The sequence below is a fragment of the Calypte anna genome, chromosome 1, assembly GCF_003957555.1.
Source record: "Calypte anna isolate BGI_N300 chromosome 1, bCalAnn1_v1.p, whole genome shotgun sequence".
Taxonomy (NCBI): Eukaryota; Metazoa; Chordata; class Aves; order Apodiformes; family Trochilidae; genus Calypte; species Calypte anna.
In genome coordinates this window covers 13,029,399-13,047,374 of record NC_044244.1, presented here as the reverse complement: position 1 = coordinate 13,047,374, position 17,976 = coordinate 13,029,399, and the positions used below count along the sequence as shown (strand labels likewise).

General features: G+C 36.2%; 1 protein-coding gene across 4 annotated transcripts in view; it reads left to right on the top strand.

Annotated features, from left to right (window-relative positions):
- ORC5 (origin recognition complex subunit 5) overlaps nucleotides 1-17,976 on the top strand; it is a 65,537-nt gene that overhangs the window by 22,286 nt on the left and 25,275 nt on the right. For all 4 annotated transcript variants that reach the window (XM_030451182.1, XM_030451199.1, XM_030451187.1 and 1 more), the window contains one exon: nucleotides 4,046-4,156. In XM_030451182.1, coding sequence (XP_030307042.1) covers nucleotides 4,046-4,156 — 111 coding nt within the window. The remainder of the gene's footprint in view (nucleotides 1-4,045; nucleotides 4,157-17,976) is intronic.

Sequence of the window (17,976 nt, the reverse complement as noted above, 5' to 3'; positions counted from 1 at the left end):
TGAGGTGCAAGAGTTTGTGTGTTGAGGCTTGAAAACTTTACATGCCTCTCTGTTTTTTAGGATTCCATCAACTAACCTTTTCATGGCTATAAGTAACTGTAACTCTACTGAGGAACTTCTCTTGTGTCATTATTTGTGTTAAATGGACTTGTATTTGAATTCACTACTTATTTTCAGATGTGCCTGCACTGACTTTCATTTTATTATTGTTCCTGCAGCAAACTAAATGCTACTGAGTAGGTACAAAAACAAATCAGGAGGAGGTACTAGGGAAAGAACTGTAAATGAGGCAACTCAAACAAATGTAAACTAATGTGAACAAAATTAAAGGACAAAAAGATTAGTAAGAGTCCAGCTATTTTTTAACTGAAATTATTCTGATTTTGTAGATTTTGCATTTACCTAACTACCTAAGCATTCAGCTGATACTCTGAAAGATGTCTGGAGTTAAGCTCCTTGTCCAAGTGTAGCAAGTAACTTACTTAATCAGGATAGACTTTTAAGAATAACTGTGACTAATTCTTATGTGTCTTTGTTGAATTTAAAAACAGGTGGTACTTTCAAGAGATTTAAAACATCATGCAATCAAATGTAGTTTGGTTTCAACATTTACTCTTTAAGCTTTTGGTTCTCCTAGCTAGTGAAATTTTGGAATGTGAATAAATGGCTTGCAGTTGTAGGATGGTGAGACACTTAAACTAGATAAACAGTGGTAACCTGAAACTCTGACACTAGACAAAAATCACAAGCACAGATAGTGGCAACTGAGGAAAAGTTTTTTTTAACTGTTGGGCAGGTATTGCAAAGGTGGAAAGAGGACACACAAAGTTAATTTGATGGCTATGAAGCTCTTTGAAAAGTTTTCTGAATGTAGAAGGTATTTTTGTTTTTAAGTGAGCTGAGTGGTCCCTTGGATTTTTATAAAAACTATTCTGGGTATTATTCTACCTAGCTCCTTTCAGATTTGTAAAATTCTTCTTTACTACTTTCTGTTTGGAGGAATTCCTAAATATTTCCTGTTCTTCCAGGGGTTTCTTTCTGACAAAGAAATAAAAATGGAGTGCTTCTGTTCGAAGTTACGCTGTTAGAATGAACTCTTCTGACTTTTCCAGAAGAAAGCATTTGAAATAATTTGAAGTGATTACTTCAAAATTACAGTTATTTGAAGGTTCCAAACAGAATTCTGTCTAAGCAGAGAGCTGATAATATTAAAAGCAAGAAACTTACAAAGTGCTTGTGTACTAAACACAACTTTGAGGATTACTACTCAATTAGTGTGCTTGCTAGCTGCTTGGAGTGCACTCATTTTACACAACTTTTTGTTGATTCTTTCTGTTGATAATAAAGAATTTGCTTTAGAAAACTGGCATGATTACAAGCAGAAAGGAAAGGGAGTGTACAGTTCATAACTTATATCAGCCCTGCATTCTGACTACATGAGCCTGCCATGCTAAAGTTGAACTCTTATGTTTCAGTTATTTTTCATACTGCTTTCTTTTTTAGCCAGGAGGTAGCTTTGGGGACACCTCCTGGTTATTAATGCTAAAAAATGTATTGGAAATACCTTTTTGTTTTGCTGAAGAAATGAGTGGTTGTGTTTTACTGATGACTAACAACACGGAGGTGTTGTATTTAGAGGTGTTCTTTCCCAGAAGCATTTTGAAACAAAATTTGTTTTGAAATTCCTCTTTAATCTTGGCTGCTCTGCTAGTAAGAATAAATAAATATAGATGACAAGAAAGGAAACTTGTTGTCAAAGTAGAGAGGATGAAATAAAAACTTAAAAGGAAAGAAGTATTTTCTTTGTCAACATTTTTTACAGTCTGGGTGATAATCTCTGTAGTCTTGAGTTGTAATACTACCAAGTTCTGCCTTATGAACTCGTTCTTTTTGTAAAATTTGTTATTTTAAAAATCCTTAATGTTGAAAAATGAAGAACTCGTTCTTTTTAATTCAGCTGAATTCACTGTTACTACATACAATAACCTGTAATGCCTAAATGTCCATCAGTGTCAGCTGAGGTGAGATGACATGTAGGGTGCAAAGAAGGATATGGGACAGAGTAACTCTGTAGATGCAAGGATGAGTAAATAAATATGTTGTGTTCTGATAACACAGTCTGTCTGTAGCTGGCAGGTAGCTGTTTATACAGCAGTTGTTACCAGCAAAGGAGTGGACCTTGGGCTCAGACAGCTGATCTCTTTATTTTAGCCAAGTAAACTCACAGAGCAGTGAATGTACTCTCTGGGCTGCATCTTGAATACTTTGTCTAGTTTAGTCCTCCCCCAGTGCAAGATGCACATCAATAAACCAGAGCAAGTTCAGCAGAGAGGTATGAAAATGGTCAGAGGCTGTAGCACTTGCTCTGGTAGGAGAGGCTGGGCATCTGCAATTGTTCCAGCTGGAGAAGGGAGGCCTAAAGGCTGCCTGTGCTGTAGCTACAAGTGGATCATCAAGACTATATGGTAGACTGGTGGGTGGTGTGAGACAATGAGTGTAAGCTGGAATTATTTTTTTTTTTATACTAGATGTAAGGAAAACCTTTTTCTGTATGAGGAAAGTGACACTGGTTTCCCACACTGGTGATGGGATCTTTGTCTTTGGAGATTTCCAGGAATGGACTCCTAGCTGACCCTGCTCTGAGCAGAGGGATTTGACAGGATACTTCCTAATGTTAGGAACCATCTTCCAGACAGGATTAGCCTGTGTTGGAGTGTGTTGTAAAAAAGTAGAAATATAAATACAGTAGTAAGGGCATTTCCTGTGTAAAAGAGTAAGTTGAAGTATTCTCATTTCTAATTCCCTTATCAAAATGTTCTCTTTGGTTTTAGTATCAAAATGGTAAATATTTTCATTGTGGTTTAAAGGAAGCAAAATAAAGAAAATTAAAAAGTTAAAATCAGACAAAAATATAAAAACCTCAGAAATATTGTTGGAAAAAACCTGAGGAGGTAATAAATGTAATTTCTGCAGAGATTTTTTTTTTTTTAATTGGCTTTAGAAAGTGAAATGCACAGAAGAACTGAGGCGGTCAAGGACCTCTGGTCTAATCCATCCCCTCCTGCTCAAGGAGGGACTCCAGAGCTGGTTGCTCAGGACCATGCTTAGTTGAGTTTTTAATATCTCCAAGGATAGAGACTCTACAGTATGCCTCGGCAATAGGTTTTAATGCTTAACTGCCTTGAGAGGTAAAAAAGTGTTTTTCCTATGTTTAAATATAATTTCCTGTATTATAGTTGGTGCCCGTTGCTAAGTTACTATACTCATGTTCTAGACAGTAGGACTGAATGTTACGGTGTTTAAGATGAGGAACTCTTGTTACGACTGTGCACCTCTGTGAGAGGAAAAGACTCTAAAATGACTCAAAGAACGTGTGTACATTGATTTTTTTTTTTAACATAATTTTCTCTTTTTATGGTTTTTCAGTATACATATGCTAGTAAAAGATACGTCTTCAGAAAGCAAACCAGAAAAATATACTTAATTATATTTGTTTAATTTTTCTATTCCTGTAAAAATTATTGTTCTATTTCTTGATGTTTTTTCTTTATAGGTAATAGAGGATTATAGCCGGATTGTAGACAGTAGATTAAATCTAAACATTTACATTTTTTCACTAGCTAGAAATTCTTATACTTTTAAGAAACCTAACCTGTCTATTGATAAACTGAAGAAAACTATGTGTACCTTGACAATGCCATAACATTTAATCTTTCCTCTTTAATCCTTAGATTGGGCAAGGAATCTTCATAGGACAAGTAAATACTTAAATCTAGTGACAGGAAATTTGGCATTGGATCCTCTGGCACAGCTGAAAAATGTTCCTATTTACTGTGCAGTTTGAACTCTTGCCATGTTAAATAGGGCTTTATGACTGTATCTTTTAATCAGTAAGCATGTATTCAGTGTTTTCCACAATCAGTAAGTAGTCTCTATGAAAGACTACTGTGAGTTATAGTACCTCCCCAGAGACTAAAGCTGTGAGGTAACATCTCATTGTAGTCCAGGAAAGCTATGTTGGATTGAACTTCTGTTTCTGTTGCAGACCAGCAATCACCTCCTTGGGCCAAAGCCATTTCCCCTGGACAGATTGTTAGCAATATTATATAGCATTGTGGACAAAAGAGTTGCTCCAACTGCAAATATATTTTCCCAGGTGAGTGTGTATTTACTTTCTTTGTTTCCTTTCTACTGACTGGAATTTTTTAAAAGGTTCTACATTGTTTTTTGTAAATCATAATTGGAATTAAATGTAATGAGAAAACAACCAGAACAGTAATTTAAGGTGAATACTCAAACTAATACAGTTTTCTTTATTACTAGCTATGAATTCAAGACTGTATCCATGTAATGGTCTGAAACCTAATAGCAAACTTTTCCCTGATTCTGTGATCTCTGTTGATTGGTTCCTTAACTTCTCATTGAAGTCTTTTAACCTGTGTTTGCATTTCAAGTGTGTAAATACTCACTGTCCTATGGCCAAAATTAGTCATCATGGTAAAACGTATTTAATGTGATAAATGTGTCTTAGTCATAATGTTTTTCCATTTGGACTGGTTTTAAGGAATCTTGCAGAGGAAAGTCAGTGTCCCATGTCACTAGATGGCAGCATAACTACAGAGTTGAGTGGAATTAAGTTAATCTAGGGTTTTCTCTAGAGCTCTGGGTTTGTCAAAAGTAAATACCTATCCTGTGTAAGTAAAAGTAATTTTCTAATGCTAACTTGATTCTTAGTTCTTTCATGTCCACCTTAGAATATCTCAATTTCTTTCCTGCTTTTTAGTTGTGCTTAACTTTACCTATAGAAATATTCTTTACCTTTCCTTGTTAGGTCTCAAATTTAACCAGGAATTATTTCAATATGTTATCTGTGTTATTGTAAAGTTCTAGGAAGCATATGTTCAGGCTACCTTAACAATTTTGCTGCTACTTCAATTATTGTTGCTCAGTGTTTCTAACTGTATTTCAAAGCTCCTTGAAGTTTCCTATGGGCAAATGCTGTATGAAGGAACACAAAAAATTGTTGTAACAGTCAGTTTCTAATCAGACTTTGGATGATGACTGCAGCCTCTCAGCTACTTAGAGCAACTTTGGAAGTACAAAGAATTATAAAGAACTCAGGAACCTTAGTATTCATAAAAATGCATTAATTTGTCTAGTTGTATCTTTACACCTTTTTTCCAGCTAGTGTCAGATGTAGCCTGAGAGAATTGCTTTTTTATAAATAGTGTTGCTACTTTAATTCATTCTTCTTCATTCTGTGAACATGGTCAATCACATCTGTCAGACAACTTACTGGTCACACCCCTTTCCTTATAGATGCTGTTTTTGTGGTTTTCTCTAGTGCATTTTTTTATTTAAGAAAAAACGTCTTGGACCTGAAACTCAAAATGCCAAAGCAAAACAGTTGTCTTGTTTAACGATGTTAATTTATTGAGTGCTCTAGGTTTTGGTCAGTAAGACACGCAATCTTATCAGTCTGTTATAGAAGCTCAGAAGAAAATAAGATACAAGTCATGTTTGGGTTGCTTTCACTTGTTCTCTGAATCGAGTGTTGATCTACCAAGTAGGTACCTCTTGCTTTAAGCTTTTCTTCAAGCATTTGAGGACACTGTCACTATGACCCTCCAACAAAATCTCATTTTTAAGATGTGAAGAGTGCAGTCTTAAAGGCATAAGATGAAAGAACAGGCAAGAAGCAAAAGAATTTGCTTTCAAAGTGCAACAAATGAAATTTAGAGCTCTGCCTGAACTTTGCCAGTCTCAAGGGCCAAGTTTCAGTTTAATTTTTTCAGTTAATGTGAACAGGAACAATGATGACAAGACCAGGAGCACTTACATAAAAACAACGTTTTTATATAGGATGTTAGCTATATTCTCTTATTTTTGGCTATCATAAACATCTTGGAGTACTTAAGATGTGATTGTATGATAGAGCAGAATTTAATAGCATATTTTCAAAATTAATATGTCTGCATATTTAACATGCATTCCAGATGAGAGAACAAATGTCATTATTACAATACACGCTTAAGTAGTATTGAGCATAGTGTTGAAGACATCATTTGTACATGGATTCAAATTCCCCCTTAGACAAAATCACAATGAAGAAATTCAAAATACATCCAAACTTAGAATGTACATTAGATGGCAGTGTTATCAAAGAAGAGATGTAATTCTGTATTTTTCTGAATGTATCCAAATTAAGCTATAAGGATGTAAAAAGATTGCACTAAACCTTAACCAGCTTTGGGCAAAGAAGTTGAAATTAAATATTATTGTACCAAAATTAATTTTTTAATTAAGTAAAATATTTGTATTTATGAAAACACTTCTGGCATGAGATTTTAATGGAATATTCTTGGAATGTTTAATGTATAGTAACATAAAACACAACAGATTTTGGAAGTGATTTAATCTGAGCATAATGTAGAATTTAATTTTCTCCTTAGATATTTTAAATCAATGTATATTCCATTGATTTTTCCATTAGTTATTCTATTAATATACAGAATATTCTGTAAATATTCTGAAAAAAAATCTAAAGTTTCTGAAAATTCTGTAAATATACACAATAACTGTAAAATAAAGTTTAGAACAGTAAAAAAAGCTGGGTTCTCCTTAGTAGTACAAGCTCTTATTTTCCTGTTTGTGTGTACAACATGGAAATCATTCTTGAATTGTTCAGAAGTTTAAAATGTTTTAAATCATATATTTGGCTTCTCAACTGATTCAGCCTTAATTTTATATGCTTTTTAATTTGAAAACTGAAAGGCTATACATGAACCGAATGCTTATTAATTTGCCCCATGTACTGTCAGAAAATAGCATGCCTTGGCTTTAAAGTTGATCAACAATCTCAGTCAAGATTCAAGAAGGACCAGCAGCTGCTTAAGATGTGTCTTGTTGCTGATTTAGTGATAGTTCTTGTAGCTTCTTGTTTCTGTGCATAAGCTCTATTCACATGAAAATTTTGGTTAATTAGTTTTTCAGAAATGATTTTTTTTCTGCTTATAAACAGGAAAATTTAAATGCTAGGGCTTATTAAGAAAGTTTTAATATTTGCTAATGTTAATTTTTAACTTAGAATATGAATCTTGATCTAACCTTTGTCCTTTAATGTTAATTAGTCATTAAAATGGTCTCATATATTTTCCAAACAAAAAGTTAATGTATTCTTTTTAAAAGCTTGATCCTTGCAACTGATACAAGATTAAGTTTTTCCTGATGTAACTTCTTGTTTTAAGTGGGTTACATAAGAAATAATTGAGCTCATTCGTTTTGGTTTTCCTCACTACTACATGGGAGTAGGACCAGAGGGAAAAAGCACATACAGAAATTTCCACTTTGGCAAATGAAAATTGTTTCATTTACCCCCTTAAAAGTTGAAATTTCTCTGGGTTTCATGCTAATTTTAAATAAAATTTTCATACATCTTGTGAGAATTGACAATTGAAGTAGTTAAAGTAAGATGATTTTTTTTTTTAAATAATTTTAGACTTTTGGTGTCAGTACATATGGGAATATGTGTGTATTCAGTTGAAGTTTTCAGTGTTCCTTTTCCTCCAGAATATTTGTTTTTGGGAATAGTTTTAGATATTGGGAACAAATTCTTTACCATGAGGGTAGTAAGATACTGGAATAGGTTGCCTAGGGAGATTGTTGATGCTCTCCTTGGAAGTGTTTCCAGACCAGTTTGGATGAGGCTGTGTGCAACCTGATCTAGTGGGGTGTGTCCCTTCCCTGCAGAGGGATTGGATCTTAATGATCTTTAAGGTCCTTTCCAACCCAAGCCATTCTGTGATGCTATGATTCTGTGATTCTGTAATTCTATGATACTGGGTTTTAGCACATTCTGTGTTACTGTAACATGTCACTGAATTTGTTTGAATTTGTTTGGTTTTAAATTGAGATAATGAAGATTAAAGCCTATTGATTTCTGCAAGTGTTCCAAGGAATAAGATATTTCAATGTTTTTCTTCAGATGCACTTTTGTATAGTAATTTAACAGATTTAAGAATTGCCACCACCACTGGACAGTTATGTTCTGTGCCTGGGACAGAACTCCTATAGTGGTTAGAGATCTGCCTGGCTAGCTTGAGCATGTGGCTGAAATATTTTTAAAGATAAAAATATTTTTTAATGCTGAAGAAATGCAAATGTACTTTCACACACTGCTAAAACCAGTGCAACTTTGGAGTGTGCAGACTGCATCCTACAACATCAGCTAAGTTGGAGTTTCCTTACCCATGTACAGCAGTTGATTCTTTTCAGGCTTAGGGAACAATCAGGAGTATTATTTGTGTGTCTGCGTGGCCCCACTGCAGAATACGAAATGTGCATTGTGTCCAAGTGCCATTATTACAGAATGGAGGGATGCAAAGAAACTCCACAATGCCTATGGCAAGTACAGTTTGCAGAGGTTTTGAGTCAACTCAGTTCTGATTTGTAGAAAAATAGTATTTGATGTTCAGTTTCCCACATTTAGAATTAAAACATTCTTTTTATAAAAATATTCTTTAATGTAGGACACAAGTGAACTTCTGAACAAAAAAATATGTGCAAGAATTGGCAGCACCAATTTAGATAAAATTAACTCATTTCACATTGAAGAGGTCAAGGACAGTTAATTTCTTATCACAACCAGTAAGCAAGTAGGGTACTATGTTGCTCTGGGTGTGGTTTACATTACAAGCCAGAATGTTTACAAGCCAGAATTAGCCAATACTATTTCCTTTACCAAAAGGATTTTTCAGTTACTACTTAAAATCAAATCAGTTCTTCAAACCACTTTTCATTTTCTAGATGTTTTATCGTACTTCTGCTTTTTTGTGAAAATAAAATTTTCATGAAGAGCATTTACTAAATCTGCTTGTAGTATTGAGCTATGAGGTTACCTGTTTTAGGTAACAAGGAATTAAACCCTTTGTCTTGCATACTTTCGCATGTTTTGTTCCTGTTGCAACATGCCTGTTTGGAATTAATTATGTGAAGACAGATGTGATAACTTCTTGGAATATACTAAGAGCTGAAAATTACTGAATATGTGACTGATCAGTAACTTCAGATCTGTTTTCATTTTCACTCTGATGCATTCCAGTTAGACTGTTAGGTCATCTTAAACAGGTTTGGTGTCTCTTAACATTGAGAATTGGGTTTGGGTTTTCTGTTAGTCATTATAGTCAGGGAATATTTACAATTAATTCTGTAGTTACATTCACTTCTGATTATAGTGCACTTGAAAACAGATTTCTACAAAGACTTTTTATCTCTATGGGTGTATGGTGACACATCAGATGTCTTGCACATCATAGTCTACATTTCATTTATTAGACATTTCTTGTTTCATATTGGATCTAAGAAAAGAATCTGATTTTCCTAAGAGTAACACAAATTCCTAAAACTAATATAGTTAAAAGTTTTTAAAAATCTGGAGTGAAGATTAACAAACCTGGTATTTCCCAATCTTGTAAAACAGAAGCAAGTGCACTTTCCTAAAGTGTACAAAACAGAGGTTTGTTTATATTTGTCTTGCTTTCCTGTCTGCCTTACAGGGATATATTAAGGAATAGCTAGTATTATTCATGTAAACTGCAACAGTATGTGGCAATTTACCTGAGAGATTTCTTTGTTCCTGTTGTATGAGAAGCATACTTTTTATCTTTTTCAGATGAGAATTTGCTATTTAAACTGCCCTTATTTTGTAAATTGCCAACTATGGTAAAATTCTGACTGCAAGACTGGAAATATGTCTGGTTCTGCTACCTATTTATGTGGTGAAGGACTCATTTTTATATGGCACAGCCTTTCTGGACACGAGATGCCCACATCACATGATTGTAGTACTAACTCAGTGTATTATGTTAGATCCCCTTGATGCAGCAACTTTGATAAAGAGGAATACAGTCAACAGTTTTTAATATGGAAAACGCTAACTGCTTCTACAAGCTCAGACTGTGGTAATGTTTGAAAATACTGAATTTTCCACTTAAAACTCATGGCAGAATGAGCATTATTAATATTTGCTTGATTGTAAAAGTTAATGTCTCTTAGGGTTGATTTTCTAGTTTTTAAAAAATTTTATTTCTGGGATCTAAGCAAACATACTCTCATGCATTTCCCTGCTTTTATACCTTATGAAGTTCTAGATTTAAATTACAAGAGGGGATGTCTGTCATCAGCCTGTGCTTCTGCCCTGTTGATTTAATCTGCAAATTACTAATTGCATTTCACCGTCCTCCTCTTGCTTCAGAGGAAAGTGTGTGAAAGTGCACAGCTTAATTCATGGGAGTTGACATCCTTAGAATGCAGAGAGGAACATTTATTGTTTGAAAAAAAACAAACAACAAAAAGGAACTAGATGGAAAAGTGGACCTGGAAAAGGTCCTAAAAGCTTCTTTTTTTCTTTTCATTTTTCTTCATGTTTGTGTTACACCTTCCCAGTCCCTTCAAAGCACCTTCGTAGCTTTCCAATGACAGGGATGGTTGAATATAAAGTGTGGACTCTGGGATTATCTCATTTTCATTACTGGTCCAAATAAAATTCCCCTCCTATTTCACTCCTATTTGCCTGCAGTCCTATTTCAGTGTAAGTGAAGATACTTAGACACATTATAGGAGTATTGTACATCAGACACACTATTTTACTAGATATGTCTATTGATTAGAAAGCACAGTAATCTATTGATCTTGTTGATTTTCAATACGTTTTAGAAGATGTTGATGAGAGGTAATAACATTTTCTCATTCTCTGGTATTGGTCACTGGACTAATCTGACAGAAACTCATGAGCTGAAATGGAAACTTAATGTGATGCACAGCATGGTCACATAAGTTAGCACTTTAGCACTGACTGTGGCAGCTTGAGATAGCCTGCTGTTAAGCAAAAGGAATAGAGAAAACATTACTTACTTTTAACCAAATAGCTGACTGTATTTTTTTTAAAATACAGTCTGGGAGTGGCTGGGAGTAAAAATAAAAGTATTCCTAGCTCATGTAGTACTTTCTAATAAAAAATGTGAAGAAATTATTATGCTTGATTTCTTCTAGTTTTAGATGATACATAAATATATTTTAGAAAAACTAATTATTTGAGCTACGTTATACTGGTTGACCTAGTTTCATCTTGTTTTTGTATTTCAAGGTACACTGTTATACAGTCTATTGGGTGGGTTTCTTAATAAAATTCTATACTATTTTAATTCTACCTTTTCAGTAATTTAAGGTAGAAAACCTGTCTTTTTTTCTGTGGAGATCTGGTAGTACTGCCCATCTTGGTGCTTAATGTATGTCTTAAAAACACTTAATGTATTTAAGAAGGCAAATTGTTGTGAATTACTGAAAACCAGTTTTTGGGAGAAATTTTGGTTATGACAAGGGAAAGACTACTGAGAGGGATAGAGGGAGGGAACAAGGACTTCAGGTGAGATGAATTTATCAGGAAAATAAAGGATGTTCCAAAATTTGTTCTTTCTTCTGTCTAGAAAATCTGACTCATTTCAAAACTTCCTTGCTATTTACTCTTATTTTTTTATTAAAGTAGCATTTCCCCAAGAATTTGTAGAGTAATATAAATCAAATTTGTAGTTTTTCAAATTTAATAAAATATGATTTTGAGGTAGGTGTGCAAGTTTGCAACCGTGGTTATGAAGAGCTTTGTATACTCTCTGAATCTGCTAATAACTTTCATAAACAACTCCTCTGGCCCTGTGAACTTAGCATTATTTATTCCTTTGTGCCCTTCTCATGTATTAGATTATATGTTACATAATATAAGGAATGTGTTGGATTAATCAAATTTCTTTAATTTTTGTTCTCTTGGCAAATTATTTGTAAACAGTAGCTGAAGCCTCAGATTTTAACTTATCTATGAAAATGTCTTAGTGTATTAAAGAAGGAAATACAAATACCTGAAAGATGAAACACCATTGCACTCCTTCCAAACACTGTCCTTTCCATTCCTTTCTTTACAAAGTTATTTAGAAATTAGTTTCATGTACTTAATGGAAGAAAAGTAATTTAATACTCCAGGAACAAATTCACACTGTGTTTACATCAAGCAGTTGCAGCTGAAGCTTGTTAGTGATTTCCTCCCTGATTAAAAAAAAAAGTCTTTACTGTGGTACATGAACTCCTATTGTTTGGAGATAAATAATCGGCTCATCCTATCTTTAGGAAAGAACAAAGAACATAATAGTACATCTGGTTCATCTGTTAAGACAGCAAAGATTAATTAAGCAAGTACTGCACAGCCTCTCTTGATAACATATATGTCTAAAAAGAGCCTGTATATGATAAGTTTTTGAATCACTTTGATTTAACTGTTTAGTGTATGCACATAATCTGTTCCAGAATCACCAGCTTTTCAGAGAAATGTTAGGGCACAATACTAAGATAAGGTAAATCAGAGACTTAGGGTAGAGTTCATTAGTTCCCATGCAAATCTCTTGATTTGAGGTGATAGGACTAGAAAGATAAGATATAAAACTAGAAAGAATTCATTGAGCCTCTAGGTGACATCATTAATATTTCAAAAAAATTATTTGTCTCTTTCTTAAAAATAACTTTTCTAGTTTGTTCTCTGACAATTTTGCTAGTTTTCCTCTGACAATTTGGATCACAAGTTGGTCAAGGGATTGAATGATATTTTCATTAAGCATTTGTATAGAGTGAAATACAATTCAGTGAAATACAATTTCAAAGCTAGAACTAGCCCGTGTGGTTAAAAAAGTTACATTAAGTGTCCCCATTTCTTTGCTTCCATGATGAATAGAACTACCGTTTAGTTCCAGGTTTAACATTACTGAAGGCCAATTTTACCTGCTTTGCATTTTACAGCCATTGTCTTTTAGCCTAAACAGCTTTACTGTCTCCTTGGTGTTTACTTCAGAGGACACAGAAACCCTGTCAGTATCTTAATTTTTCAAGTTTTCACTTACTAAATGTGTCTCTTACTTCCCTGCATGTGCAGTAATGAATATAATTTCAACTTCAGTAATAGTACAAAAGATGGCTCAGAATCACAGTTCAAAGAGTGGGCCATAATTTATAGTCTTTATACTGATGTATTCCTTGGACTAGTTCTGATATGGTCTCTGTCCTCCTCTCTCTGCCTAATATGCTCTTACATCTTGCTTACTCCCCACCTGTCACTTTAATACAGATGATTTTGCTGTATCATCTGTGCAATAAATTTGTAGCATTGTATCACTACCAGAGATCCTTTCCAGTTTTTGAGTTGGCTGGAAATTACTGAGGCTGTGCATATTGGAAGCTGGCGAATGTCACGCCAATCCACAAGAAGGGCCGGGAGGAGGACTCGGGAAACTCCAGGCCTGTCAGCCTGACCCCAGTGCCTGGCAGGGTTATGGAGCAGATCATCCTGGGGGCAATCACACAGCACCTACAGGAGGGAGAGGGGATCAGATCATCCTGGGGGCAATCACACAGCACCTACAGGATGGACAAGGGATCAGACCCAGCCAGCATGGGGTTAGGAAGGGCAGGTCCTGTCTGACCAACCTGATCTCCTTTTATGATCAGGGGACTGCCTGGGGGATGAGGGGAAGGCTGTGGATGGAGTCTACCTGGTCTTCAGTAAGGCCTTTGACACCGTCTCCCACAGCATCCTCCTGAAAAAGCTGTCAGCCCGCAGCTTGGACAGGAGCACCCTGTGCTGGGTTAGGAACTGGCTGGAGGGCCGGGCCCAGAGAGTGGTGCTGAATGGGGCTGCATCCAGTTGGCGGCCGGTCACTAGTGGAGTCCCCCAGGGATCAGTGTTGGGCCCAGTGCTGTTTAATATCTTTATTGATGATTTAGATGAGGGGATTGAGACCATCATCAGCAAATTCGCAGACAACACTAAGCTGGGGGGAAGTGTCGATCAACTGGAAGGCAGGAGGGCTCTGCAGAGGGACCTGGACAGACTGGAGAGTTGGGCTGATTCCAATGGGATGAGGTTCAACATGGCCAACTACCGGGTCCTGCACTTTGGCCACAACAACCCCATGGGGAGCTCCAGGCTGGGCAGAGAGTGGCTGAGAGCAGCCAGGCAGAGAGGGACCTGGGAGTCTGGATTGACAGGAAGCTGAACATGAGCCAGCAGTGTGCCCAGGTGGCCAAGAAGGCCAATGGCATCCTGGCCTGTATCAGGAACAGCGTGGCCAGCAGGTCCAGGGAAGGGATTCTTCCCCTGTACTGAGCCCTGGTGAGGCCACACCTCGACAACAAGATGTTTCCAGTTCTGGGCCCCTCAGTTCAGGGGGAATTTCTTTACAGAGAGGGTGATCAGACATTGGAATGGGTTGCCCAGAGAAGTAGTGGATTCTCTGTCCCTGGAGATATTTAAAAAGAGACTGGATGTGGCACTTAGTGCCATGGTCTGGTAACCGCAGTGGTAGTGGATCAAGGTTTGGACTTGATGATCTCTGAGGTCCCTTCCAACCCAGATGATTCTATTATTCTATATGTACAGTGTTAGAGCACAAGGTAGAAATATAGTACATTAAAGAATATATTGGATGACTTTGGTGAATGCTTGTACTGTTTCTGCTCTGCCAGCTGCAGTCAGTTGTAGCTACTGACTTTCTACTTGACAATCCTCCTCCCTGAAGACCCTCTGCTGCTTTCTGTGTTTGTTTGATGATAGGGGATGGTAGGGCTTGCCACAGTATCAGAGACAAAAGAAGCAGCTGCATTACAGTTAATTTGAAAGGGATAATTTAAAAATATGAAGCTTGTTAACAAAAGAATGCCTCTTGATAGATGAGGAATAGTTGAGAATTGACATAATCTCTGTCTATGAAAGTGAAAACTGGAAAATACTGGGGAGGAGTAGTGTAGAAAACTGACAGCAGAGTTATGAGTAAATATCACAAGAAGTTTATATTCTTTGTAAACATTACAAATATTGCTTGTTTAAAACAGGAAGAGTGACAGAACAAGAAACTAAAATCCTACCATTACTCAGCCTTGGAAAAGCTTGATTGGGAAAAGTATGTTTTTAGAAAAAAATCCCTGTGATTTGTCTGGTTAACAGGATGTGTTATACAGTTGATCATTATTATTTTATTATCAAAGGCTGAGAATGGTGCTGAATATCTCAAGGTGCATGAATTGCTGTGCAAGGTCTCTGCCCATACTATCTTATGATTTAATTTTTCACATTAAGTGAAGAAGGGGAGACAACAGAAGAAATCAAACAATTGTTCTGAATGAGATTGGTTTTAGCTCTATAGAAGTGTCTGTACAGTAGAAGTGTATTGGACGTAGTCACTTAGTGTGCTTTTTTAGTTAGTGGAGGGAAATAGGCATGCACAGTACATCATCCCATGAACCCTTGTGTAGACATGAGCATCTAAAACCACTCTGCTTATTAAAGGTTTTAAAATCTGTGTTAGATCACAGTGAATCATGTACCTGAAAGTACCAGTTTTGTTCCATCAGACAGCTTCAGATGCAAATATTTACCTTATAGCTATCTAAAACTTTTCTATCTTTCAGTACTAAAAAGCGAGTTCTTCATATTGACTAAAAGGTGTCTTCTGAGTAGTTTTTCTGAATTCCTTGTAAAAGAACAACAAAAACCCCCACTATCAAATATACCTTTTTGGGTGCAATATTCCTTGTCAAAACATTTGCAGAACAGAATTGATTGATACACTGTCCCATTCATTCTTTAACTTCTGCAGATTAAGTTGCCCGTTTGTGCTGGATTATATACTTGGAAGAGCATTCTCAGGGTTGCATTGCATGACTGGCAAGCTGGTGTTGGGCTTTCTATCCCTTTTTGCAGGACTGCTTCTGATTTATTCCCGACAACAAGGCTGAAACCCTTTCCAATGTCAGGGTTCTCCCAGTAGAAACTTCTTTTGCAGAATTCTGTAATAATCATCTATCACTTAATATCTTTGAAATTGCAATGTGAACCATACATCTTTGAACCCTATCTCAAAACCAGCAACTACAGACTGGCTGAGTGTCTTATGGAAAAGACATGTTTCAGAAACATGTCAAGAGGCAATGTGAACTTCATTCAAGTGGACATACATTGCCTTGCTATTGTCCCTGTTGAGAAAGAAAAAACATTCTAGTGCCAAAAATTATCTATTTTAATCTTGAAATAAATGTCTTCTTTTATAATTACTACTTCTCTCTGAACATGATCTATGTTGCCAATTCTAACATGTCATGGTGATTCTGCCCCTATACTCAGCCCTGGTGAGGCCACACCTTGAGTACTGTGTCCAGTTCTGGGCCCCCCAGTTCAGGAAGGATATCGAGGTCCTGGAGCAGGTCCAAAGGAAGGCAACCAGGCTGGTGAAGGGACTCGAGCACAGAACCTATGAAGAGAGGCTGAGAGAGCTGGGGGTGTTCAGCCTGGAGAAGAGGAGGCTCAGGGGAGACCTCATCGCTGTCTACAACTACCTGAAAGGAGGGTGTAGCCAGGTAGGGGTTGGTCTCTTTTGCCAGACGACTTTCAACAAGACAAGAGGGCATGGTCTTAAGTTGTGCCAGGGGAAATTTAGGTTAGATATTAGAAAGAATTTCTTTACGGAGAGAGTGATCCGTCATTGGAATGGGCTGCCCAGGGAAGTAGTGGATTCTCCGTCCCTGGAGATATTTAAAAAAAGACTGGATGTGGCACTCAGTGCCATAGTCTAGCAACCGCAATGGTGGTAAAAGGGTTGGACTCGATGATCTCTGAGGTCCCTTCCAACCCAGCCAATTCTATGATTCTATGATTCTATGGTGCTATGTCTTCGTATCAATTCATTTAGAGCACTGAAAGTTATCTTTTAGTGTCCATATTTTTATATGAGTATTTTTTCCCTCCCTGCTCACCTGCCGTGTTTCTTGAAATACAGTACAAATGAAGTGCAGGGAATATATCATCCTTTTGTGAGTATTTTAAAACATTTCCAGTATGAACAAAAGAATATACAGTTGGAATATCTGTGTTTTCTGAAAGGTTCAGAGTTCAGGGACTGATTAATCAGTTAAAAAAAATTTTGGAGGGGTCGTGTTTATTAAAAAAGGATATATTTATTAAAAGCCATATTGATATAGAAGGTGAGGACCCAAGTAGATGTAGTTTAATAATTGAGGAGTGCTGGATATTGTGTAGACCATCTATGACCTATATAAAATGAATTAGAAGGAGTTCCAGATCCTAGATATCTAGGGAAGAAATAGGAAAGAGAATGTTTAAAGATGAACTAATGAATAGGATACATAAAAATTGTTGCAGATAGTAAACAGATTGTTTTAAGGGATTACTACATGGATACTAGAAGAAACACAAGATGGTTGTTCCAAATTGATATTTTCTAACCTTTATATTTATTACTAGCATATGGCGTAGGGAGACTTTTTGCAACAGATATTTTCCAGCCTAGAGTGGCCTCTAATGGATATATAACACTGATGGTGTAGAGAAAAGCTTTTTAATAATTTGTGTGACTGTAGTGCCTGTGAAAGATGTCAGACTGATGGTCTAGAAGACCAGGAGACTGAAGTAATCTGTTCTGATTCACTGCACAGGTAAAGCAGGGGAATCAGTGGGATAATCTCTCTATTGGCCGAATCTCTCGAGTGCCCAAAACTGGTGGTTCCTAAAACCTGGAAAAAATACAGCCAAACATAAAAATGAATTGCTGCAAACAATTTACATTTATTGTACACTTAACCATGTTTTCAATAAGCTAAAATGCTGATCTCCAGTGAAGGTAATTTTTTTTTCTGTGGTTGTTTGAAATGAACAGAGCACAGATTTGAGCCTGATGTTTTACAAACAAAAACCTGAAAACAACCAAAACCAAACAAATGCAAACAAACCAAAACCAAGTAAAAAACCCCCAACAAGCAACAAAAGAAAAAACCAGCAACAAAAGTCTATATACATCACTGGAAAGTCAGGATGAAGTGGTAAATTCAAGCTAGCATACTTAAGTGGAAATTACTCAAAATCAAACTGTT